Below are 23,750 nucleotides of genomic sequence, written 5' to 3'. Positions count from 1 at the left end.
TTCTCTGTCCCAAACATCGAATAGGATAGAGCCAACTGGAGTGAAGAGCGAAGTAAAGTCTGCTTCAAAAGTATATGGAGTCTGAAACTTGACTTAATAACCTCCCCTGTATGTTCTTAGTTTCGGTACAGATTAGAGTCTTGAGTTCTTATTTTTTGTTCTTTCAACCTTCTTTTCCTATTCTCAAACACAAACAGTTAAAACAAAGACGAGAAAGATCAAAACAACAAAAACAAATCTTTTTTAAAAAATGGTGCACACCTTCAGCATGACATGGTACAGAAATCAAAAGAAGAAGAAGAAGAAAATGAAGATGGCGGCTTGGAAATGAGGAACTGATTCTAATAATCCTACAAAAATGTATTTTGAAAAGATCTTGTTGATTTGTGTGTTGGTGGGTTTATGTTTCTGTAAGCGCTCGCACAAACGCAGTAAGGTAAGATATTTTCACCCTCAGTTTTACATTATGGTTTTTTATTTGCGTATTGAGTAGAATCTTTTTTAGAAGTTTCTGTCTCTTGACTAGACTCAGGTGAGTAGTAGTGCTTGATATTGTTGTCCAGCAATAGAGAACCTGAAATCCTGAAAACTGTTTTTAGAAATGTTCAATCGAAATTTTGAAATTGTAGTCAAAAGTTGTTTGTAAATTAGATCACCGCTATATTTTATAAAACTTTCCTCTGTCAATTCTTAATTTAGTAATTTTAAGTGATTATGTTAACTAAACGTTTTGCTTTTTTTCCAGATTGCCAAGCTAAAGAAACAGAAGGATCAAACCAATGATGCATTCCCCTCGTCCAAAAGATTCAATATCGAAGCATCTCCACAAAGTATTGTGAGTGGGAAAATTCTTTTCTATTATTCTTCTCCTCCTCTATTTTCTTTGACGCTACGCGTTTCTTTTTTAAGGTTTGTTGTTGTTCAGGAGATTTCCATTTTAGAATTCAAAACTTTCTTCTTTTTCAGCTTGGCGATTCGATGCAAATCAAAATGAAAGGGGCCGATGGTATGGACGGCGCTGATGGGCCTGATGTAAGTGTCAATAGACCTTTTCTATTTTACCCAACACCCACCAGGAGTTTTATGACACGAAACCTGGTACTGTTTATAAAATTTCTATCATACTCTGTTCAACTTTCCGACAAATCAAAATTAGATTATTATCATTTTTCATTTCGATAGACAATGAAATTGAGAAGCTAGCTTGAGATTATAGTTGGTGTTGTATCTAAGTTAGATCATCAAATTTTTAATTTCTTTCTTACTGATTGGCTTTTCTATTATAGGGAGCTCCTGGTCCACAAGGGCCTGCTGGTCCCCCCGGTCTTGAGGTATACATTCTTACACCTTACGTTATCCTGTGAGCTTTTCTTTAAGTCTAGCATGCTAGACGACTACTATTCAGACATAAGCAAAACAAGCTAATGGAAGATACAAATTGTACTTTGTACAAACTGATATTATCCTGTTACGATTATTGTATTATTACATAACCTCAATATTACTGTATTTCGTGGATTATAAGCGACCCCAGTCTGCAAAACCTTTTAAAGCAAAGTGACTTTTTCTCTGGTTTCAAGTCTGGAAAACTGCTTTAGTTTGCGGTAATAGCCATAATAGTCAAGACATTTGGAATCATATTTCTCTCCATCAAATCTCTATAGGGAGTAAAAGGTGATCCAGGAATTTGCCAACCAAGTGAATGCGATTACTTAAACATTATGGAAATGGTTGCTCGTACGACCGCCCTTGAAAGATACGCCACAGAGGGTGGCACAGGAATGGGTGGAGGTGTAGAGACCGCTTCCAATCAACCAAACGGAGGTGGGGACAAAGAGGGTGATAACGGATTAGGCGGTGGAGCTGGCTTTGGTGGAGGTGGCGGTGTTGGAAATCCAGGTACGGAAACTTTATAAATCTTCAGCAACAGATTAATAAAAGCAACTTCCATTCTTGCCTTTTTGTGTTCCTTTTGAGACCATTTCTTTCTATAAATTCCAAGGCAATAACATAATCACAACAATTATTTACTGTTATTACAGGTGGCGGAGGTGGAGGTGGAGGTGGTGGTGGTGGCGCCGATAAAGCTGAAAGTACTGAAGCTAGTGCTCCTTTACCAGCAAGTGGACCTGCTGCACCCCCTCCACAGGCTCAAGCGCCACCCGCTAACCCACCTGGCTTTCCAAATGCTGGTGGGGGCGGCGGTGGTGGTGGAGGGGGCACTGGGTCTAACTCTGGTGGAGCCGGAGGTGGAGCTGGTGGTGGTGTTTCTGGATCAAGTAAGTGATTATAAATTTTGAGTAATTGGACAATAAGACAATCCAAATCACTTCACTATAGGCGTACAAACTTTCGCGAGGCAAAAAAATCGCGAAATATATGACATTTGCTTTCGCAAATTTGACAATAAAAATCTTTTTCACAAGTATAAACTTTCGCAAATTAAGGCATAAAAATGAATATTTTCATACGAAAAAATAGCTTAATTTTGTTTTTAACTTCACAGAGAAAGAATTCAACGGAAAACTTCCAATGCGACCAGTAAGTCATTGATAATTCTTTTACCTTTCTTGGGATCACTAATGTCTTCTTTTCAGTACCATCTCTGAAGGCCTGTTTACTTTAACGTTATTCACTGTAAACTTTTCACGTTGATAATGGATACGACAGAATCTAGACAGAATTTAGACCAAAAATGACGATTTCTAACTCAAACTGGGCATTACAGGAGGGCTTCGCCCTCCTACATAGCTCATGTCTGATATATACGACATTGGCACTTAAAGGGTTAAGATGCATTTTCTAGAAATCTTTTGACCATTTTAAGGCAAAAGATGGTCAGATTTTCCATCATTCATTATCTTTGCTCATTTTGGAAGCTTGGAAAAGCTATTGTTTCCAACATAAGTCCTTTCGGCCCTAAATCGAAGGATGATGATGACAATGATTCCTTGCAGTCAGAAATGTTCTAAGAAATAGCTATAACAACCGAAATCTCTAAAAAGTTTTCTTGGTTTACTTGTTCGTGTTATTTGTCTTTTGTACGCAGACATTTTCTTGACAACGAATAGTCTACTTCATCGAAGTCTTTTCTTTGTTTTTATGCAGTCCTTCTTTAGAGGAGAACAAACAACCATCGATGCGAACAGTATCAAACGAGAAAGGTATGTAACGCACTTTTGAATCAAGTTCAACAATTTTTGACAAATTTGTCTTTTTCTTATAAATTCTCTTTTGACATATTTGCCAGTCTACCATACTAGGCGATTAACTCAGACGTGATAGAAAATAATCGTAGGTGTACAGTCGTTTATACTATTTAACTTTATCGGCATAATCCCGTAAAATTTATCGTATCAACACATTACCGGGTGCGCCAAAAAAAGTATACAGGTTTGTCAAGATATTGTGAGCTTATAATCAAAGATTTTTTTACTCTACCGGGTGACCCACGAAAAAGTTCAGACGTTTCCCGACATCTTGAGGCCGAACAAATGTCCCAAAGTGCTTGGAGTTTAGATATTTCGAAAGCAGATACCCTAACTTAAAATTTGAGCTATCACCTTTTAAATTTGACCAACTTGTTCTCTACTTATGAGCTTTTAAAGTCAAAATTCACTTTTCGGAAAGTGTAAAAAACGCGTAAAAAAGGGGTATCAAATTTGGTATTTTTAGACGTTTTTGATTTACAGTTTTTGGAAAAAATCTTTAAGCCAATTTTTATAAAAACTAGTCTTGTTTTAAACAAAAATTACTTTTAAAGGTGTTTTTATTAATTGTTAATGTCATAAAACTCGTTAAATAAGTCAATTTGTAAGTGATTTTCTAATTGATTGCATAAATTTAATACCTCTTTTTTACGTGTTTTTTACACTTTCCGAAAAGTGAATTTTGACTTTAAAAGCTCATAAGTAGAGAACAAGTTGGTCAAATTTAAAAGGTGATAGCTCAAATTTTAAGTTAGGGTATCTGCTTTCGAAATATCTAATCTCCAAGCACTTTGGGACATTTGTTCGGCCTCAAGATGTCGGGAAACGGCTGAACTTTTTCGTGGGTCACCCGGTATGTAGTATAGTTAAACGAGGTTTAAATTATAAACCGTAAACATAAATTTCGTAAATTCTTTCAGCATTGCACCAGGTGATTTACCAATGTTAAACCCAGTGAACCAATAAAGTGGTTCTTCGCACACCAGAAAGAAAATATGGCGAGTCAGCATATTTTCTAATGATCTTGAAATTAAACAAATTAGCTTTAAAGATATACACAAAGATTAATAATGTAAATATACTGTGTAATAGATAAATAAATAAATACGCAGATGAAATAAAATAAACTGTATTTTTAAAATAAACAATTAATTTTATCTCAACATTTTCTCACACTCAATCTCTGGTTGTTATATCCCTTTAGAACCAGAAAAGCTATGATCAAACCATTCCCCAAGAGACTGGTTAATTTGTTTTTAAACTTTCCGGTGTAAACTATAAGATATTTGGCAAGGTCCCAGTTTTTTGGCCTCCTTTTTCTTATTTTGACTAATCATGCATGTAATAAGCCTTTGATAGAGGATACGTATTAGACTGACTTCCCAATCATGGATGAAATTGTCTCTAATTATGAGTGTAAGAAAGATTATCCATGCTATGTCTCACAATGGTCGATCTCAAATCAGGTGGTGTTGAAATACTCGTGATACCGGAAAACGTGCTATCCCGATGGTTCATGGTCACGTGACTCGGTACCATTTCCCTTAAATTGTGTTGTTTGATGTTTTCTTTGAATGCAGACGTTGTGTTGAGCTCCGGATGAAATATAATGATCCAACATTTGTGGCCGTACATTGTGATCAAGAGGATAAAGTTCATAGACAGGAGCAAAAGAACATCAGCATGCACTCTCGTACTGCTTTCAGATGATGTAAAACGAATAGCAAACCATACACAAACAGCAACATCACAAAGAAACATTGTGATAAAGATGAGTTTGGTTTCGTTGAAATTTTCGGGTAAATTTCGAGCTTTGAATGCTTGGATCATACACATAAGGGAGAGAAGAAAACCGAATAATAGTTGAATGAAGAATTCTTCGTCTGTGTTGCATTTGATGGTGTAGTTTGATTCCTTTGTACCTGGAAAAGCAAGGCTTTTAAAAAATCACGTAATCGAGAATTCTGGGAAACTCTGGAAATCTCATATTCTAGATTTCTAGATTTTGAGATGTTTCTTGCTTGAAATCAGAATTTAACCATAATTATTTCCTAATGCTCTCAAGCAAAATATGCCAAATTTCAGTAAATTTTGAGGGAAATTTGAAATACCTTACTTCTTATTTTGCTCGAAAACTCAGAGAAAATGATGTATTGAATTCCGTCTGAACGCTGAAAAAATTGACTTCAATAGGGGTTATTAACAAATGTGTTCCGAGAAAAACCATCGTCTTCTTTAATAGCGACAAGAAAAGATTATCATATCAATTTTTTAAAAATATCTCACCTTGATGAGCGACGACCAACACTCTTGATGAAGACATGAGGTAACTCAGACCAGCGATACACATCTGAACAAACATCATCAACAGAATCAAAGACACTTCCATCTTTTGTGACATTTGAATTTGTCTCTTCGAAACCCGAATCCGTGCTTGAAAGATGAAGTTTAGTTTCTGTGTTTTTGTAAGCGTCATTGCCATTATGAATGTGAATAGAATACCGAACGCTATCGGACGTGCAGTACACAAGGCCTCAGACGGTGTTCCAAAAAACATGAGTGGAGCCAGGAAGAGTAATAAATGAGCGAATAACTGGACTAATGACATATTCTGATGTGATGCTTTAACGTAAGGTGTTTTCCGGAAGCGGTAGAAAATTACGCAGATGGTTACGCCGCTTAGAACACCAAGTGTAACGATTGTGTAGATGACGTAAGCTGACGTACTGTAGTATTGGATATGTTCGTATTGACGCCGACATGACGGGGATACGTCGTTATTTTCGCATTTGATGCAAAAGTATTTGTAGGTTTTTGTTTGACGTGGTGTGTTTGTTGATAGATTGCCGTAAGAACTCTTATAGTCGAATCCGCATTCTTTTTGAGCACATTTTATAGTATAGTTACCACTAGTTAATAAATTCAAATTATCTGATGTATTCGAATTCGGAAAGGCAATAATACCATTCTGGTTTGTACTGCTGTTGAACCTAACTAAGTGATTCGTGTTGTTTTGAAAAGCTTGGAATCTTTCAATGACGAGTCTTCTGGTAACAACGATTGGTGTATTTTCCGACGGCTTTGGTGTGTTCTCAGATGTTTTGAGATTGGCAGTTTGATTGACAACTTGTACGAGAGTTTGCGTGATAATATCTAACGCATTTAGGATATTTTGCATGAGTCCCAACTCCTGTTGACTATCAAAATAAGAATTTCTCAATTTTTCCGTGAACAGAAAATGATACGACGTCAGTACTGGCTTCACTAGCCTCTCAATATTCTTCTTATACTTTGTATTGTTTAATTTGAGTGAGTTTGTCCAAGCACTATGGCCGACCCATGTTATTTTGCTGATTGTATCATTTGTTAAAGTTTGGAAAAGGTTGTTTATGTTTGCTTTACTGCCAAATAATAACACGACATTTTTTCGGTTGTTGAACCAAAAGTCATTTACAACATTTTGATCATTTGTTGATGGTGATGATGAAAGTTTTATATAATCAAAACATGATTTGATGTTTGTTATTACTGTCATAAACTTTGAATCAGCAATATTTCCGTATATATCATTGTTACAAATGTTACAACGCCAAAGTGGTTTAAATGCATCTCTCGTATCATTTGTTCAAAGAGTTGAATCTCCTCATAAAATCTTGGTTGAACCATGAAGTGATTTTCCGAATACACTGTTTCCTCTAATCCTGAAATTACAATAAACACAGGTACATTTTTGATTGAAGATGTGAGATTTCTATATGCAGATGTCAGCACAAATAATGCAATTGTGTGATTCATAACGGTATACGATTCAAGGTTCAGGTCACTGCATAAACAATCTCGATATCCAATCGTCTTGTTTTTGATATCGACATTTTCGTTGATAAGGTTGATAAACTGTTGTATAACACTTTGGATTTGAACTTGATCGGGATCCTCTTGATTCGTCGATGGAGATTGAAGAACTGTTAGATAGAAATGACCAGGGATTTTATCAACACATTGAGTTGTATCTCCATAACTTGGTACATAGATTGCACCAAAGATTGCAACATTCAATGTCAGAGTCAGATATGTCATCATCTTTACCTTCTTTTAAATCTAAAGTCGTACATGGATGAGGTACAATAGTATAATCAATCCGTGAGAAAATTCATAAGTATATGGCATGATATAAACCTTGTAGAAAAAGAAGGTTTTGCTGAAAGATTTAAAAACCCTATTCTCGTTCCGAAATTGTTTTCCCCAAAAAAAAGCTTTGGTCCCATGAGAAACAAGGAAAAACGAGGGTATATATTACAAACTTCTAGCAACCTAAATATTTGCCATCTAAATATTGAAAATGAAAATAATATGTTTTCAATGTGCTTTCTTCTTCGAATTTCTTTTTCATTTATTTTACATTGAAAAGTTTTTTTGCCACTTTGCTGTTATTAACTTACTCTTGAATTTTCATTTCTTTCTCTTTGTCGTCATAAATATCTCACCTGAAGTGAAACAAGATTTCACATGGAATGCTAAATCACTTTTTCATAGACGACGCGTCGTCACTAAAAAGGGAATATTTTTTGAGGCGGGATAAATATGAAAAGGCGGAGGGCGGGCGTAGTATTTACTCTCGGGTACCTAATAGCCGGGGGGTTTGGAATAAGCAGGGGGGTTGGAAAAAATCTAAAAATCTAATAAGCGGAGGGGGTTGGAATAAAAATGTCCTGGGTGGAAAATGTTCGAAAAGGAGGTTAATACAGCAAAATTAGGGCAAAAGAGGGAACTTTCAAAAAAAAATTCCCAAAACTCAATAACTGGGGGGGGGGGTTGGAATAAGAATGCCATGGGTAATTAGCGGGCCCCCCGGCTATTAGGTACCCGAGAGTAGTTGTTATCTGGCACTCGTTATAGAAATTTTCTTTCGACAAGCTGAAGCTCTGAAGGTCGGAAAAATGTTCAACATCTGGAAGGATTGGATTACAGAATCTTGCTAGAACGCGTCAAGGATTTTGCACTAGAAGGAGGTCTGGGGATTTTCGTGGATTGGTGGGTTCCAACCGAAATATTTTCAGCTTTACAAACAAGGGTAGTTGAACCCGATTGGGGATGCGTCACATCAAAGGCCGAATATCATTCCTCTATGATGGGAAATTGATCCACTCCTTTAGAGCTTTAGCGTGGGCGGCCGCCAATCCGCCATCGGAATATTAGATAAATTCATTTATTGCAAACTCTACCGAAAACCGCCAATCACGGCTGCAAAGCATGCACACGGTATATTTTCCCGTATTTACTGTATCCATTTAACAGACGAATGCATCGTATGTTTTTACGTAAAAAATTTAATTTTCCGGCCAACATTTCGATTTGGGCAAGAATTTCGCTTTGACTTATTGGCTCGTCTGATCCTTCTGAAGGCTACTTTAATGGGATAAATTTTCGCGGTTGAGCTCGGGCCAAACCATGGCTGGCCCTCGCGGTGTCACTAAACTTCAGTCCCCCCCCCCAATATGAAAATGCTTCCTACGGCACTGTTACAACTATCAAAAGTTGAATTTGAACTTCCATGGTGCGGAGCTAAATTTTCACAGCCTATTTGGGAAAAAATCTTACATATCCTTTTAAATGTTTAATTTCAAGCCAGTTGGATTACCCTCTTGCATTGAAAAGCTTTTAACAATAAGCGATAACTTTAGATAAAAAATTTTCCAATACCTCTTCCAAGTTTGTAAATTTGTGATGAAAATTTTGAGGAAAACGATTTTTTGCTAGCAAGCATATCGAGGATTTGACCTTTTTCGAGGGTTGCCTCATGTAGAAAAAAAATAAAAAACGATAAAAATAGAAATTTCGCGGATTGCAAAAAAAATTCAAATTTTTCGCGGAAACTAATTTTCGCGGATGGGCTTTTTTCAAATTTCCAATGGGACTTATTTTCGCGGATGACACCCAAATCCACGAAATCCGCGAAAATTTATCCCATTAAAGTAATTTGTAAAATAAAAGAGGTTAATGTGAGTATTTTGCAGATCGGTCTGTAAAATACAAGTGAGCCAACACTAAAACTTAGGTATTGCTGGAGCTTTTGGCTCGAAAGCTTTCACCAGCGATAGATATTGACCATTTGTGTAAAATTCTGCAGACCGATCCGTTTTTTTTTTGTGAAATGATCACTTTCAGCAGAATACACAGATTTTGCTGTAATTTTACAGCAAGTTTCTGTTATAAAAACCTAAAACTGAATGGTCAAAGTTTCAAGTTAAAAGCATTTTTCAATCCTCGGATACTGAAACCCAGGGCTTATCGAGGTAAACAGGATAACGTTTGGTGGGCCTGTAAAACACATGGCAAAGATTGATCTTGCACCCCGAAAGTACATACCACATGAAGTTGCCTCACAAAGTTTGTGCAAAAGAAAGAAAGAGCAAAAAGTTGAGCGACATCATCAATATGATACCGAAAGTTTCTCCAAAGATGCCAACTCAATTGTTCAATTGGATAAAAAATATTTCCAAACAAAATTTCCAAATTTTGGTTAAGGATACACAATAGGTTAAAATGGTTGATTCCTTACTGTCTTTGTGTCCCAGTGGGGTTTGAAGAATCCGGTATATTTGTATGGAAAGGGCTAATATACTTTCTTTTATTAATAATTTATATATTTCGAAGATAAATAGCGTGACAAAGTATTTACAGTGCATACGTGGTGCTTAAAAATTTATATCACATGTTTTATAATCTGGATGCAACCCATTGTTAACTTGCAACTTTTATTGCAAATAGTAACGTTGCTATTGAAGATTTTGTCTAAGCCTTGGCTCCTCTTAGTTTTTTTTTTAATGTTCTGTTAAATAACCTTAGGTTGTTTTTAATTAAGTTTCAATATTTATATGATAAAAATATTTCTATAGTGATTTTTAAAATCTGCGACTGGGATTGTTCTCAATTTGTTCTTAAGTTTTTAGTAAATTTCAGCAGAATGCTCTTTTTAAAGTTTTTTCGTAGGATAAAGTTTGTATATGAGATATTCATCAGTACTTCTTAAGATATCTGTAAGATACTATTCGAAAAACATCAAACCCTGGTGCTCTAAATGCAACGTTCATCAGGCTTTTTCCTCCTGTCTCACGATAAAGGCCTTCCATGTAATAGTCACGTCCTTCCTCCATGTATATTCCTGCTGATTGTTGTTCTGCGGGATACCTATCAGAGAAAATATAGAATGTCATTTTTGTATTAGCGGAATTTTCTTTTTTCGTAAAACTGGTTTTATCGGCCATTTTTACTCCGGCCCTAATTTAACGCTGGCCCCTTTTGCGCCGGCCCTTATTATGCCACAGCCTAATTTTGGGCTTACGCCAATGAGGGCCGTTAATAACGCCAAAATTTGTAAAAATGGCTACTTGTGCTTTAAATTAGTAAATATTGACTAAAATTTACATTAAAATGTCATTTTACAGTAGTAAACTGTTAAAAATTCCATCGAAAATCACTGGTTTTTAAATATATTAAATATTTCACTGAAGTTTTTTTTAAATATGGAGTAAAACAATAGATAATTTGTGTCTTCGAATCATACCTAAAATCCTTTAAATTGAAAAATAATGATAAAAAATTAACTCCACTTTGGTTAAAATTGCAAAATCTGGCCCTTTATACGCCGGCCCTTATTACGTCACGAGCCCAAAAATAACGCCAGTAAGGGTGATAGGATTCAGATATCATTTTGTTAGAATTAAAGGAAACCCTCATAGAGAGAAAGCTGTTGGATACGGTGTAAAGATTCAACCCACCACACCACACAGCTCTTGCAAACTTTCAGTATAGAGTGTAAACTTTTTTCATAAGCATACAAAAATCGAAAAACTGGAACGGAGATACTTAGATAGAGCGTTTGAAAATAGTAGGATGTAGGATGCTTATATCCCAAGCAAAATTTTAGAGAAATTCTGAAAAGCCGTAAAATCCCAGCCAAAAAGAGCAAAAACTGGAAAATGTTGGCCGTTAGCATATGCTTAAATTTTTTGCCATATCTGAGCATAGATATGCTTATTAGTGCAATTCTTAAAAAACAACAGGGGAGATAAAAATATGGAACCTACTTTAGCCATTCTGCATAATTGACCCAATGTCCATAGGTAGTTTGTTGGACGATGAGTTGCTTTGTACTTTCTGTTTCACCGTGGTATAAAATGCATTGCTCGTTACAAGCAACATTAAATGTATAATATCTAAATAGAAACAACATTGAATGTATTAGACAGGAGAGCTGTCCTGTATATTTTTATAATCTAATGTATCTGAGGTATGACCTGTGAGGCACAAATCTGCCTCAAAAAATATACAGTGGGAAATTCGAATTTAGCGCTGTCCTCACTTACTAAAACAAAAACCAAATTTCGGAAGTTGCGCTTTCTCTGAGAAAGTGTGACCAGTAAAAGAATAACAAAATTTGGTTGGGTATGTTTTCGACCGTTATTAGGATCTGGGAAATTTAAACTCTCGGCCCATAACATGCTATATATTTCGCCATCAGTATATAGAATAAGAAATCATAGCATGGCGATATATGATTCCCGGAATCAATATCACCCTTCCCACCCACTGAACACTCCTCTGGTGAATTCCCACCTGGAAAATTTCCACCCAGAAAAATCCCCCCTGGTGGATTCCCACCCATATATTTTTGCTATGTTATGTATATTTAATCACGTTTTTCTTGAAGAGAAATATTCCGAATGATCATGGATGTAAGGTTGTCATAAAAGTACGGCCTGATCATTGTTTATATTGTGTTTGATCGTGTAATACCATAAAGTTACATGCTCTTAAGAAAGGTTCATTATTAAAGGTGCTTTGGGTGTTTTGTTCTTAATCCAATAATTTATTAAAAACTAAATTAAAAGAACAAAAGGCACCTAAGATGAACTTGACGAACGAATCATTGTTATTCTTTTAAGTTTTCGTACCTCGAAAGTCAATTCTAAAACTAATTTTATCTGAAAACTTCCGATTTAATGAACAAAAGATGTCGAAGCAATTTTATCCGGCTGACTCTTCTTTAACATACCCTGTCTTGGGAGCCACAAAGTATGTTTGCATTCGAATAGCAGCGTAATCTTTATATGAAGCGATGATTGTAAAATCATCCATGTATCCTGAATGGGTGTAGCTATTTGGATAGCTTGATGCTGACGTAATTGACCAAAAATCTGCAGATGTCGAGGTGCTTTCAAAAACTGTTGTCCAAACTTTGGAAGGGGCTGTAAATTAAATGTTGATACACCTTTTCGACCGTAGTCGTGCGTTCAGGCGGGTGCCCCTCAATTATTTAATTATCCCACTAAACTCAATCTAATCCGTTTTTGACACATTTTCCTATTATCTATAGGTGTGAAAAAAGGACTGCGACGGTTTTAGTGGGATAAAGTAAACAGAAAACTGCTCACGCGGCAATTTGCGGCTATGGTCGAAAAGGTGTATTTAAATTAATAATTGTTTAATTCAATATTTTCACCATTATCGTTGTTTTGTTACGCGTGCCTTAATGACAGAAAAAATTAAAAAAATCATTTGTGCCAACACGTATATATGTTTACATTGACCTCAGTTTCGTAGCGAACTACTAAACTGAGGACTGAAGTGAGATTTGAACTCATGACTTTGGCATTACTAGCGCAACTGCTTTACCGATCGAGGAGATATTCAGTCCACACTGGAAATTGAATCTCACTCCAGTCCTCAGTTTAGTAAAACGCTATCAAACCATATCAAACTGAGGTCAATGCGCACATATGATAGCGTTAGATATTATAAATGGTTGATTAAAATTCTGCCGAAATTAAACTTCACATTTTCAAAGAAGATTTACGCGACTGAAGATGATTACTTAAGGGCTCTGACCATAGTCAGAAAATTGATTTTAGTATCTGAACATAAAAGTTATGTTTTAGATTCTTTAACACTTTTAACTTTCTTTTATAAAAAATACTAAGTTTTAATGGGTAATTAACCTTTTTGTTTTAAAACCTTTTCAAACTGTCCGTAAAATTAATTTGGCCTCGCCTTAATGCATCAAAAGTTATGGCTGTTTTTCTATGAAAAATTTGGATGGAAAATTGGTCAAAAAGCACTATTTTTAAGATTTTGAAGCAAATAAGCTTTTAGAAATATTTTCCGAAAAAATAATTTTAGTTCGATAAAAGATTCAAAATGTTTTTTCTTCGCCAAAACTAAGCTCTTCAAAGGTGAAATACTCTTCTTCGCAAAAATCTTCATTTTATTCTTCATCAAATTTTCTCATTGTGATTCTTAAATTTTCAGACTCACGGATAATTGGTCTAACAGAATATGTATAACATGCCATAGTTTTGTGTGCTACATCAAGTAGAAATTTAAACTTTGTAAGTGGCAAATATTACAATTTCACTATGGTCAGAGCCCTTAAGTAGTAAAGCATTAATACCTGGTAAGGAGGGGAAAGTGAACTTGAAGTACGCAGATGTGGTTTCGCATTCTTCGTTATCTTTCTTCATCAGATGGAATCCATTCGAGATCGAATCGACCCTTATACAGTGAGTGCTTTTGGTTAAAAAACTCTCTGCAAAGAAATATCAATGTTTGTATGTCACTCAAAACGTCGGTCTACAGTGATTTAAAATCTCAGAAATTTTCAATTTCTCAGTTATAGAACTCTTTAATTTAAAATCTAAACAATACTTAAATATACGACCACAAGAACCAGTGCTGGATTTTCTTTTTAGAATAAAAAAGGAAAGTAACCAGAAGGCTTTCCAGAACCCTGTTTGTAATTTTCCTTACGTCCTTACGAAAAAGTAGAACGGCAGCTGAGAATAGATGAGATACTTACTCCAATCTCTAACCCATGCCCAATAGAAATTTGTGAGTTTGTTGGCTTTGCTTTGTGGGACGAAGGTGATGTAATCACCAGTGTAACCTATTTCGCGTCCTGAGCAATGATGGTAAAGTATGCCGTATTCAATGTCATAATCAAAATATGCATACTCGGCTTCACAATGTGTTGTCGAACTGGTTATCATTAGTTTCTGGTTTGCAGATGTGACGTCACATGAGTATGTTTCTGGCACCACGCAAAAACTAGTGTAAGATGTCATCACCCATTTAGTTAAGGTTGTCCGACCAGTATCGTAATGTCGTATCCCAGGTGCGTCCACGTAACTATCCAAGTCGTTCCGATCTTGAGCGACATACTGACATTGCGTGGAGTTTGGGTTGCGTTCATCAAAATTGACAGATTTGCATTGTGTGTCGTAAGTACATTTATCGAGACATTTGTATAAATTGCGTACCGGTTCTGTTTTGTACGGTGAAGTGGCGTGCGCTTTGTTGTTGTGCTTTAAAATGAATTTGGCTTTGTTGTATTTTGGTAAGCGTAATATATTGGAAGCCGTCGATGCAGTTATTAAAAGATAGAAAACAAAGACTGTTTTTGAGCACGACATATTACCATTGCAATCAAAAGTTCTGAAATGTTTTTTTTTTATCAAAGGTCATCATTATTCTTCACTTTTTCTAGTATTCATTTTTTTCTTCCATTGTTTTGATTTCAATATAACTTTTTATAAGAATATAACTATTGAATATATTTCGTGGATATTTGAGACTTAGTATCCTAAGTATTTTCCCTGTCTGTTCTTTGGAAGTACTGACGACCTCTAAACATAACCTGGAAATACAGTGCCGTATTGTTTTCATTTTATTTGTTTTCTTATCTCTACTCTGCAGCGTCAAATTTTCCTATAAAGAACAGGTTTCAAAATTTTCAAATTTCGTGGTAAATTTTGTGGTAAAGATTAGTCGTCAGAAATAAAATAACTATTCGTAACTTATTTATAAATTGCTTATTTTGGTCATATTTGTAATTTAAATAATTTAGAATATTTACTCATTGCCAAGTGACCATTTCATGGACTCATACATTTTCAGTTTCATAATTTAGGAGGATCAATGTGTGACTATCTATTTATATAGTGTTGTAATTTAGAAAGTGTATTGAAAACATTCTGTCTTACGCATTACTAACATTTTCCACTGAATGAACGTTTGCCTTGAAAGATTAATCCTTTACGTCAAGCACCATCCAATAGCATCCTGAGGGGTCCCTCAATTAATACACCTAATCTCTTCTCCTCCCCAATTTCTGGGTTCCTTGCTCAACAGTAGTGAGCTTTACATAACCGTAAAATTGAAATCGTAAAATAGTTGTATTTTGCAGCCTCAAGTTCCTTAAACGTGTTCCTTATAAAAAAACACGTGTAAAATCGTTGTATTTTGCATATGATCACGTCAATAAAAAATCTCTCCCCCTCAGCGCCGCCCCTTTTATCTCAGCCCTCAGCCCACCATTCTCCAGGATATCAAAATTTAGTTTTTCACCTTCACTCTTGCATCGTGGAAAAAATTCCTTTATTACTTTTACATATATCCCGCCCTCTGTGACTCAGTTGGATCCACCCCAATGAAAAATTCTAACAAAAATGGCCTATTTTTTCGCCCCAATGAACAAATCACTCAAATGTTGTACTTAAGAAATGGCCTCATTGAGAAAGCTAAAATTGTCCTGATTTTAACTTAACCCATTATAATCTTCTCGTTGTAATTATTGCGGCTATGATTCGATGTTTTAGGAACCTAAATTGATTGAGAGTTCCTTATTGCTTGAATAGCGTATATCTTCTTTATCACTAAAATTTAACTCTAAAATACCCTAGAAATATTCCCTACTTATATACTACTTCAAAAACTGCTGATATAATGAAAATCCTAAACAAAGCAAAATAAAAGACCTATTGTTCAAATATAATGAAGATTTAGTACGTGTTCTACGTCACGTTCAAGTCCGATGAGTTAGCGCTTTTAAACTTGCCAAACTCGTTTATGTACAATGAGAATTGCTGAGTTCAGTTTATGTAATGTACAAACGTGCTCAGTTTACGTCATAAACAACGTATCGAGAAATTTCGAAATGTTTCTTCGTTTCTTCTCTTTTCGAGAATGTTCTTTAAATGTTCAAATCGCGTTCGCGACATTCCCGACGGCAAATAATAACGATTCATTCGTCAGTTAAATTTTGTCCGTAAATTCTATCACGAGCTTCCAATGCTGCTCGTCTGGTTGAGCGTTGTTTAGGTTGAATCTCCTTTTCGTTTGCTTGTTTGACATCTTGATTATCGTCAATGTCACCCGTGGTTAAATCGTCCTCGACTTTAAAATCATTCTCACATTCCAAGGGGTAAAGTAGATTTAGCGAACGGTTGACGGTATTTTTTGTCGCAAGTAGTACCTTTGCTGCTCTGATCTTTCCGTCTGTGCTGGTGATTAATCCAGTGATTCTTCCAAGTTTCCAAGATCCTCTTGGTGTGTCATCTTTGAGTTGGACGATATCTCCAACGTTCGGTTTCTCGTGTGCTTGAATTCGTGGTGATGATAGACGAGACTTTGTTCGTTCACGGAGATTTAGAAGGTAGTCGTTCTTCCAAATCTTCCAGAATGTTTCTAACATCCGTTGTCCTCGTTTCCAAGTGTCCAGAAGTATTTCCTTTGATTCCATTCTTCCCTCGACGTATGTTGGATCATTGATTTCGTCTTGGTCCTCAAGTGTTGGTGTTCCTGTCTTAGTGTTGGGTGACAGAAAGTGTGATGGGGTGATTGTAGTTCCATCATTCAAATCTTCTCCAATGTATACCAATGGTCGTGTGTTCAATATAGCTTCTGTTTCTGTCAGATAAGTCTGTAGTTGCGTTGGTGTGAGAAGTTTTTGCCCAATTGCCTTCTTCAGTGCCATCTTGCTGCTTCCCACCATTCTTTCGTAAAATCCGCCCATCCATGGTGATAGTTCGATGATGAATGACCATTTGATTCCCTCGTTGGCTAAGTATGACGTCACTGCTTCATCGTTGATGACTTTGATCCACGCCAAGTCGATTGTAGAACTAGCTAATTTGAATTGTGCTGCATTGTCTGAAATTATATGGCTTGGCTTTCCTCTTCTTGCAATGAATCGACGAAGTGCCATGATGAATTCTTCGGCTGTCATGTCGTTGACAATTTCCAGGTGACTGGCCCTCACCACGACGCAGGTGAAGAGACACACCCAGACTTTCTGTGTTGAACCGTCTGCTTGTTTTACTTTTAACGGTCCGAAGTAGTCAAGTCCAGTGGTTTTAAATGGTGTTGATCTTGTCAGCTTGCTCCTTGGGTAAGGTGACATATCCGGCATCTTGTATGGTCCTCCTTGGTGTTTTCGGCAGATTTTGCAGCGCCTCAATACGTGTTTAATTTCAGCTCGTCCTTGTGGGATCCAGTATTGTTTCCTCATCTCTGCAAGTGTGTGGTTGACTCCGGAGTGGAACAGTCTTTTGTGTGTATCCTCTATCATCAATTGAACAAATCTTTCTCCTCTTGGTAGAAGTATTGGATGGATCATCTCTAGTGGCCAATCAGCGTTTGATAGTCGACTGTGACATCTGATGATACCATTTGCGTCCAGTTGTAGGTTGAGTGGGTTGGTTGCTGTCTTCTTATTCATTGTGACTTTTCCTTTGGTTGTCGTCAAGTAGTGTTTAATCTGTAAATATTTGATCCATTGCAGCTTTGCTGATGCGATCTCCTCTGCTGTCAAATCTCCTTTTGTGGTAACCATCCTTTTTATCTTGAGTTGAAAACGGTTGGCGTATGCTGTGATGCGGAGAACTTTGTTGAATGAGGAATGATTCTCAACTTTCATTCCGAATGGTGTTTGTATGGCATCTTCTGGCTCTGCGTTGGCTGTAGTGGCTGGAATGGATGTCTCGTAGATAACGTTAGATCCTTTGTCTTTTGTTTCCAGTGTCCGTTTGATTGATTCTTTGTTGATTTGATCCACATCCCAGGTTGGCCATTGATTGGGTTCCTTCTTCAGCCATTCTGGTCCATGCCACCACAATTTACTTTTCTTCAGCTCCTCAGTACTCATTCCTTTGGTTGGGATGTCGGCTGGGTTGTGTTTAGTGTTGACGTATCTGAAGCTGATGTCATTCTCTTTGATGATTTCGTTGACTCTGTTTCTTACGAATACATCTTTGTTATCTTTCTGCTTCAACCAATCAAGAACACATTTTGAATCAGCCCATAGTGTCATCTGTTTGTTGTCAAGTCCAAGTTCCTTCGCAATGAAACGTAGTGCCCTTGTGGCGATTAGAGCTGACATTAGTTCCAGTCTTGGGATAGTCATCTCATCCTTTGTCTTCTTTGCTTTGGTTTTGCCTTTCTTTGTCTTCTTTGGTTTGACATTCTTCTCCTTTGGTGCGTTTCTAGTTTTGGCAAAAACCAAGTTGACGTTGGGTGTACCATCAATCTCTGTTCGAAGGTAGATTGCCGCAGCATATGCTTTCTTTGATGCATCGCAGAATCCAAGTAATTGCTGCTTCTGATTTCCAATGAATCGTGGAAACTGTATTGATGCCAGGTCATTCAATTCTTTGGTCAGATCCAGCCACGTTTCTCTGTCTTCCTTTGTCAATGGGTCATCCCAGTCCATGTCCTTCTTCCAAAGTGATTGTAGGAAAATCTTCAGCTTGATGATTGCTGGGCTCATCATTCCGAGGGGGTCGTATATTGATGCGATAGCTGCCAGGACTTCTCGTTTAGTTGTGGCTTGTTCGGCTAAGTAGCATTTCTTTGTTGAGATTGATAGCTCGTCATCTTCCGTGTTCCAGTTGAGTCCAAGCACTTTAGCGGTCGTGGTTTCAATGCGATCTTCCTGTTTGATCAGGCTGTTGACCTCCTTTGAGCTTGTCAACCATTCTCGTAAATTCATTGAAGCATCTTTGAATAATTCCTTTGCATTCTTGTACAATTCGACGGCTTCGCCCGTGTTGTTGGCCCCTGTGATGATGTTGTCAACGTAGATGTTGTCCTTGATCTTCTGTGCTATTGGTGTGTTTGACTTCTCGATGTGATGTTGGATCGTGGCACCAAGAAGAAATGGACTTGAAATAATGCCAAATGGTACTCTTGCAAATCGGTATACCATCAAGTTGTCGTTGGAGACTGGTTTGGTGACATCCTTCAGCCATAAAAATCTTGTTACATCTCGTTGATCCTCTTGGATGCCGATCTGCAGGAATGCTTTTTCGATGTCTGATACAATTCCAATCTTCTTTGTTCTGAATCTCATGAGCAGTCCACACAAGTCTTCCATGATGACTGGTCCTCTGTAAAGACACTCATTCAAGCTCTTGTTGTCCTTTCGTGTTTTGGCAGATGCATCGTAAACGATTCTCAGCTTTGTCGTTGTACTGTCTGGCTTGACAACGACGTGGTGGGGAATGTAATGTTTCCTGTTAGCATTGTTCATTTCAGAAACATCTACTTTCTCGACCATTCCCTTTTCAACTTGTGTCTGGAATAATTTCGTCATATCGCCTGAGAAGGTCTGGATCCTTTTCTAGACGTTTTTGTTAGGGATTTCAGTCTGCCTAGGGACAGTTCATAATTCTCTGGTAATAAATCGTGATCCTCATCTCTCCACGGCCAGCTGACAAAGTATCGTTGACCTTCCTTTGTAACTGTTTCGTTGAACATCTCTGTGGCGATTTCGTCTGTGTTGTCTGGTTCGTCTGGTTTGATTCCGATTGTCTCCAGGTTCCAAAAGTCCTCAAGGTTGGGAGGTGTCGGTTGTGATTTGTCTGTGATTGTAGCTTGTTGGATTTCCGATAGGATGTTGCTTGATGTATGGGTCATCACAAACAAGGTGCTCTCGGAGTGATGCTTGTCTTTACTTTTGGTGCGTCCGGATATCACCCATCCAAATTTTGATTTCAATACGAATAATCCCTCCTGGACTTGTTTCCTTTCTCCTGTCATGACATCGTTATAATAGTCATTTCCAATCAAAATACCGATGGTTGAAGCTTCGCGGCTTGTAGGTAAGGTGTCTGCTAGTCTGAAAGTTCTTTGAAATTTCATTTTGTCTTCAAGATGAACGGGATGACGATTGATCTGTGCACAAATCTTAGGCACAACGTTGGCTTTTACTTGGAGAATGTTTCCATCCTTTGACTTCAACACAATGGTGACAACGGGTGAAGTCATTTCCTTTGGCTTTTTCCCGCCAAAGGTAAAAACAGTCAATCGGTTTTTTATCTTCAATTTCTAGTTTCAGTTTCTCAACAAGTTCCTGGGTTATGTAAGTGCGGCTACTGCCGGTGTCCATTAAAACTCTGGTGGTTTCTGATGTCGATTCTTCTCTATCCATAGCTTCGATCAATGCGGTTTGCATAATGACATTCTCGCCAGCGGATAAGAGTCCTTCTTCTTCGATTAAGGTGTCCTCATCAATCTCCACGTCATCAGCGATCATCCCATTGTCTGTTTCCCTTTTGGCGTGAGTAGGGCAAAGACTTCGATGATGGTCAGTTTTCTTGCAATGGTAACACGGTTTTTGTCTCCTACATCTTCCTTGGTGGCTTTTTAAGCATATGAAGCACTTCCCCTTCAACTTCTCTTTTCTTTCCTTGACGGTTGGAACAGTTTTGCACTCGTCGTTCCAATGTCCCTTTCCACAAAATATGCATTTCAAGGTGCGTTGTCTGGTGTTGGAGAACATGGTTCCATCTCTGTAGTCGGGTCGACGGTTGCCCTGATGATGATTTGTTTTAGGCTCGTGTTGGGCTGCAAGTTCGTTTGCTGCAATATATCTCTGTAGGGTTTTTCTCAAGTTCTCGACAGTCCAAGGTTCTTCTGGTGGTTTTTGCATTTCGATCTGCTTGATGACGGATTCTGGAAATTTTCTTCGGATTAGAGTAATATTCTGTCTTTGATCAATGTGTTCTCCTAGGGCTTCCAATGATCTTAGGTGTTGTTCGATTGTGTCGAAAGTTGATCTCAATGAATAGGTTCTATCAGTTGCAACACCCAAGTCCGATAGCTTTGTATAATGGTTATCTATGATCAGTTGCGTATTTCCATATCTCTCCTTCAAAATTTCGATAGCAACGTTATAGTTTGTCTGTGTCAGCTCTAGTCCATTGATCGATTTCAGAGCTGTACCTTCTAGCTGGGAGCGAAGATAGTTCAATTTATCTATCTATCTGCTAAGTGAGTCATTCTTATCAATTGTTGCCTCAAAACTGTCCCAGAAGGCTTGCCATTTCAATATCTGTCCATTAAATCTTTTAAGCTCTAACTTTGGTAGTCGAACAGTTTGTTGTTTCACAGTGTTCTTTTTCTCTAAAGCTGCAGTTGCGGTCGCAGTGGCTGTGTCGGCTTTACACTTCTCCATCTGAACTTCAGACTCGATACGAAGTTTCTCCAGTTGAAATTCTTGTTCTCGTCTCTTTTCCTCAGCTTCGAGTTGGCGATTTTTCTCCTCAGCTTCGAGTTGGCGATTTTTTCTCCTCAGCCTCTAGTTGGCGAATCTTCTCTCGTTCCTCCCTCTCAAATTTCTCCTTGGTAGTCTCGATGTAATGTTCCAAATCATCCAAGATGTCCTCAGCTTCGACTTGAAAGTCTTGGTATTTGGTGACTTTCTCTTCATCTTTATTTTCGGATTTCTCGTACTCTTGAATGTCCTTTTCAAATTGTGCGTTTTTCTTGGCTACGGCATTTCTAAGTCTGGTAAGCTCATTAACTTCGTAAATGTTCTCTTTTTCTTTGAGGTATTTCTTTCCCTCTTCGATTTTCTCAAATAATCTCTGTTTTGATGTCTCGATTCTCTTCGACGCCATAGTTTCAATTGTTTCTCTCGTTTACTCCTGTTAATCCTTTGTAATAAAAGATATTCCTCTTGTTTAAGTTTCTTTTTTGAAAGTTTCTCCTGTACCAATTAATATCTCCTTTTGACAAACTTTCTTGAATTATATAAATTATATAAATCCAAATGTTCCTTTATTATATGGCTCTTTATTTGTTAACGAAATTTCTCCCACGATAACAAAATTTATCCTTGCTTTGTTTTCCTCTGCGCTTGTTGAAGCGATTTTCCTCTTGAATCCATAAAACAACGAATTGAACCACCCTCTGCTACCATGTAATTATTGCGGCTATGATTCGATGTTTTAGGAACCTAAATTGATTGAGAGTTCCTTATTGCTTGAATAGCGTATATCTTCTTTATCACTAAAATTTAACTCTAAAATACCCTAGAAATATTCCCTACTTATATACTACTTCAAAAACTGCTGATATAATGAAAATCCTAAACAAAGCAAAATAAAAGACCTATTGTTCAAATATAATGAAGATTTAGTACGTGTTCTACGTCACGTTCAAGTCCGATGAGTTAGCGCTTTTAAACTTGCCAAACTCGTTTATGTACAATGAGAATTGCTGAGTTCAGTTTATGTAATGTACAAACGTGCTCAGTTTACGTCATAAACAACGTATCGAGAAATTTCGAAATGTTTCTTCGTTTCTTCTCTTTTCGAGAATGTTCTTTAAATGTTCAAATCGCGTTCGCGACACTCGTCCCCCATCTTCTAGAATCCATTATTCGAAGGTGAAATAGCCAAACGAGAGGGATTGAAGTTGAAAATCAAAATTTTCTCTGTCGGCGTAAACAAAGGTTGTACCTCTTTAAAAGTCGATTCTTTGCCTTTTCTTTCATTAAACCTAGGCTCTAGCCTCCAAAAATTGGGAGAGGCTTTCTCCCTTGCCTACGCAGATACTGAAAGAAAAGACCACGTTCATTAAACATTACACCGCTCTAGAGTTGATAAACTGGTCCTCAATAGCCCATCTTCATTTTCAAAGTCTTAGAATTATTTTTCTTACTAATTAAAGGGCTACAGAAGTACTTTGAAGCCTCCTGATTTCAGCTATATAATTATTTTACCGATAAAGTCCTTTCATCAAAGTTTTAAAGTCTCTAGAAGGTAGCTCGTTGAAGTCAAAAAAGCTGTTTTTTTTTCACTCCAACGAGCTGTTTTCTGAGGCCTATAATTTTCTATGTAATAATTTGTTGTGAAAAATATATCTAAAATAGGGAGCCCAGCTGACACACAACGTCGCTTCAACGTTTATCTAATATTCACAACATCCATATAACTTTAGATGAACGTTGAAACAACATTGTGTATCTGCGGGGAGGTTTCAAAGTCTGTACCAAAAATGAAGTTTCTAGCTCTAAAGGATAAAAAGCTAAGTTTTTTCTTCTTCATTTTCGATCTTCATTTTCCTCAAAAATTAAATGAGTTATCTTTTCAACGGTGTATAATATTGAAGCAATAATATTGAACAACAAAGATTAATGCAAACCTAAAGTGAATGGATCGGGGGTGCACTCAAGGTAAATAATCTACCGTACGTGCGGCCCTCAAATACCTATAATGAAATAACATAATTATAAGTCTAATATATAGCATTAAGAGACTTGTAAAAAATACCCCTATGTTTATAAAAAAAGGGTAAACAATAGTTGACCAAGCAAGTGTAAATTTTTTATTACAATTTTGTAAAGTTCGCTTTTAAAAGTTCAAAAGAGAATAAGAAATGTTTACTGAATCTTAAAATGTTAACTTTCTTAAGACTGTAAGA

The 23,750-nt window shown here is 37.0% G+C and overlaps 6 protein-coding genes across 6 annotated transcripts; 1 reads left to right on the top strand and 5 right to left on the bottom strand.

The window, feature by feature from the left end:
• The first annotated feature begins 195 nt into the window (after positions 1–195).
• Positions 196–4,372, top strand: LOC136813456 (uncharacterized PE-PGRS family protein PE_PGRS20-like). The gene is made up of 9 exons (XM_067069978.1): positions 196–436; positions 746–835; positions 967–1,032; positions 1,287–1,331; positions 1,665–1,899; positions 2,043–2,279; positions 2,507–2,541; positions 3,109–3,164; positions 4,130–4,372. The coding sequence occupies exons 1-9, from the start codon at positions 359–361 to the stop codon at positions 4,173–4,175; spliced, it is 888 nt and encodes a 295-aa protein (XP_066926079.1). The 5' UTR covers positions 196–358; the 3' UTR covers positions 4,176–4,372.
• A 167-nt stretch (positions 4,373–4,539) lies between these two features.
• Positions 4,540–6,822, bottom strand: LOC136813455 (extracellular calcium-sensing receptor-like). The gene is made up of 2 exons (XM_067069977.1): positions 5,496–6,822; positions 4,540–5,131 (listed from the first exon to the last, which is right to left on the bottom strand). The coding sequence occupies exons 1-2, from the start codon at positions 6,742–6,744 to the stop codon at positions 4,614–4,616; spliced, it is 1,767 nt and encodes a 588-aa protein (XP_066926078.1). The 5' UTR covers positions 6,745–6,822; the 3' UTR covers positions 4,540–4,613.
• A 3,022-nt stretch (positions 6,823–9,844) lies between these two features.
• On the bottom strand, positions 9,845–14,699 carry LOC136813453 (uncharacterized). The gene is made up of 5 exons (XM_067069974.1): positions 14,065–14,699; positions 13,660–13,794; positions 12,265–12,457; positions 11,297–11,425; positions 9,845–10,397 (listed from the first exon to the last, which is right to left on the bottom strand). Exons 1-5 carry the CDS (start codon positions 14,675–14,677, stop codon positions 10,226–10,228), a joined length of 1,242 nt encoding a protein of 413 aa, XP_066926075.1. The 5' UTR covers positions 14,678–14,699; the 3' UTR covers positions 9,845–10,225.
• Positions 14,700–15,836: 1,137 nt separating this feature from the next.
• LOC136813452 (uncharacterized) lies at positions 15,837–19,611 on the bottom strand. The gene has a single exon (XM_067069973.1). It carries the CDS (start codon positions 19,597–19,599, stop codon positions 16,288–16,290), a length of 3,312 nt encoding a protein of 1,103 aa, XP_066926074.1. The 5' UTR covers positions 19,600–19,611; the 3' UTR covers positions 15,837–16,287.
• A 618-nt stretch (positions 19,612–20,229) lies between these two features.
• Positions 20,230–21,498, bottom strand: LOC136813345 (uncharacterized). The gene is made up of 2 exons (XM_067069857.1): positions 21,418–21,498; positions 20,230–21,273 (listed from the first exon to the last, which is right to left on the bottom strand). The coding sequence occupies exons 1-2, from the start codon at positions 21,496–21,498 to the stop codon at positions 20,230–20,232; spliced, it is 1,125 nt and encodes a 374-aa protein (XP_066925958.1).
• An 88-nt stretch (positions 21,499–21,586) lies between these two features.
• On the bottom strand, positions 21,587–21,943 carry LOC136813344 (ribonuclease Y-like). Its single transcript, XM_067069856.1, has one exon. It carries the CDS (start codon positions 21,941–21,943, stop codon positions 21,587–21,589), a length of 357 nt encoding a protein of 118 aa, XP_066925957.1.
• Positions 21,944–23,750: the final 1,807 nt, after the last annotated feature.

Source organism: Clytia hemisphaerica, unplaced genomic scaffold (assembly GCF_902728285.1).
Source record: "Clytia hemisphaerica strain Z4C2 unplaced genomic scaffold, Clytia hemisphaerica genome assembly, whole genome shotgun sequence".
Taxonomy (NCBI): domain Eukaryota; kingdom Metazoa; phylum Cnidaria; class Hydrozoa; order Leptothecata; family Clytiidae; genus Clytia; species Clytia hemisphaerica.
The sequence above is the reverse complement of the archived record's forward strand: the minus strand, read 5'-3'. Positions and strand labels throughout refer to the sequence as shown.

Bases quoted from the DNA above. Each gene is read 5' to 3' on its own strand.
- LOC136813456 (XM_067069978.1), top strand. From the start codon at position 359: ATGTATTTTGAAAAGATCTTGTTGATTTGTGTGTTGGTGGGTTTATGT. The intron at 437-745 runs GTAAGATATTTT...CTTTTTTTCCAG, and splicing joins GCTCGCACAAACGCAGTAAG to ATTGCCAAGCTAAAGAAACA. The intron at 1,033-1,286 runs GTAAGTGTCAAT...TTTCTATTATAG, and splicing joins ACGGCGCTGATGGGCCTGAT to GGAGCTCCTGGTCCACAAGG.
- LOC136813452 (XM_067069973.1), bottom strand. From the start codon at position 19,599: ATGGTCGAGAAAGTAGATGTTTCTGAAATGAACAATGCTAACAGGAAA.
- LOC136813345 (XM_067069857.1), bottom strand. From the start codon at position 21,498: ATGGAGAAGTGTAAAGCCGACACAGCCACTGCGACCGCAACTGCAGCT. The intron at 21,274-21,417 runs GTTCGACTACCA...CTTCGCTCCCAG, and splicing joins ACACTGTGAAACAACAAACT to CTAGAAGGTACAGCTCTGAA.
- LOC136813344 (XM_067069856.1), bottom strand. From the start codon at position 21,943: ATGGCGTCGAAGAGAATCGAGACATCAAAACAGAGATTATTTGAGAAA.
- LOC136813453 (XM_067069974.1), bottom strand. From the start codon at position 14,677: ATGTCGTGCTCAAAAACAGTCTTTGTTTTCTATCTTTTAATAACTGCA. The intron at 12,458-13,659 runs GTATTAATGCTT...TTTAATTTACAG, and splicing joins CACTTTCCCCTCCTTACCAG to CCCCTTCCAAAGTTTGGACA. The intron at 11,426-12,264 runs GTATGTTAAAGA...GTTTCTATTTAG, and splicing joins TTTGTGGCTCCCAAGACAGG to ATATTATACATTTAATGTTG.
- LOC136813455 (XM_067069977.1), bottom strand. From the start codon at position 6,744: ATGACAGTAATAACAAACATCAAATCATGTTTTGATTATATAAAACTT. The intron at 5,132-5,495 runs GTGAGATATTTT...TTGCTTTTCCAG, and splicing joins GTTGGTCGTCGCTCATCAAG to GTACAAAGGAATCAAACTAC.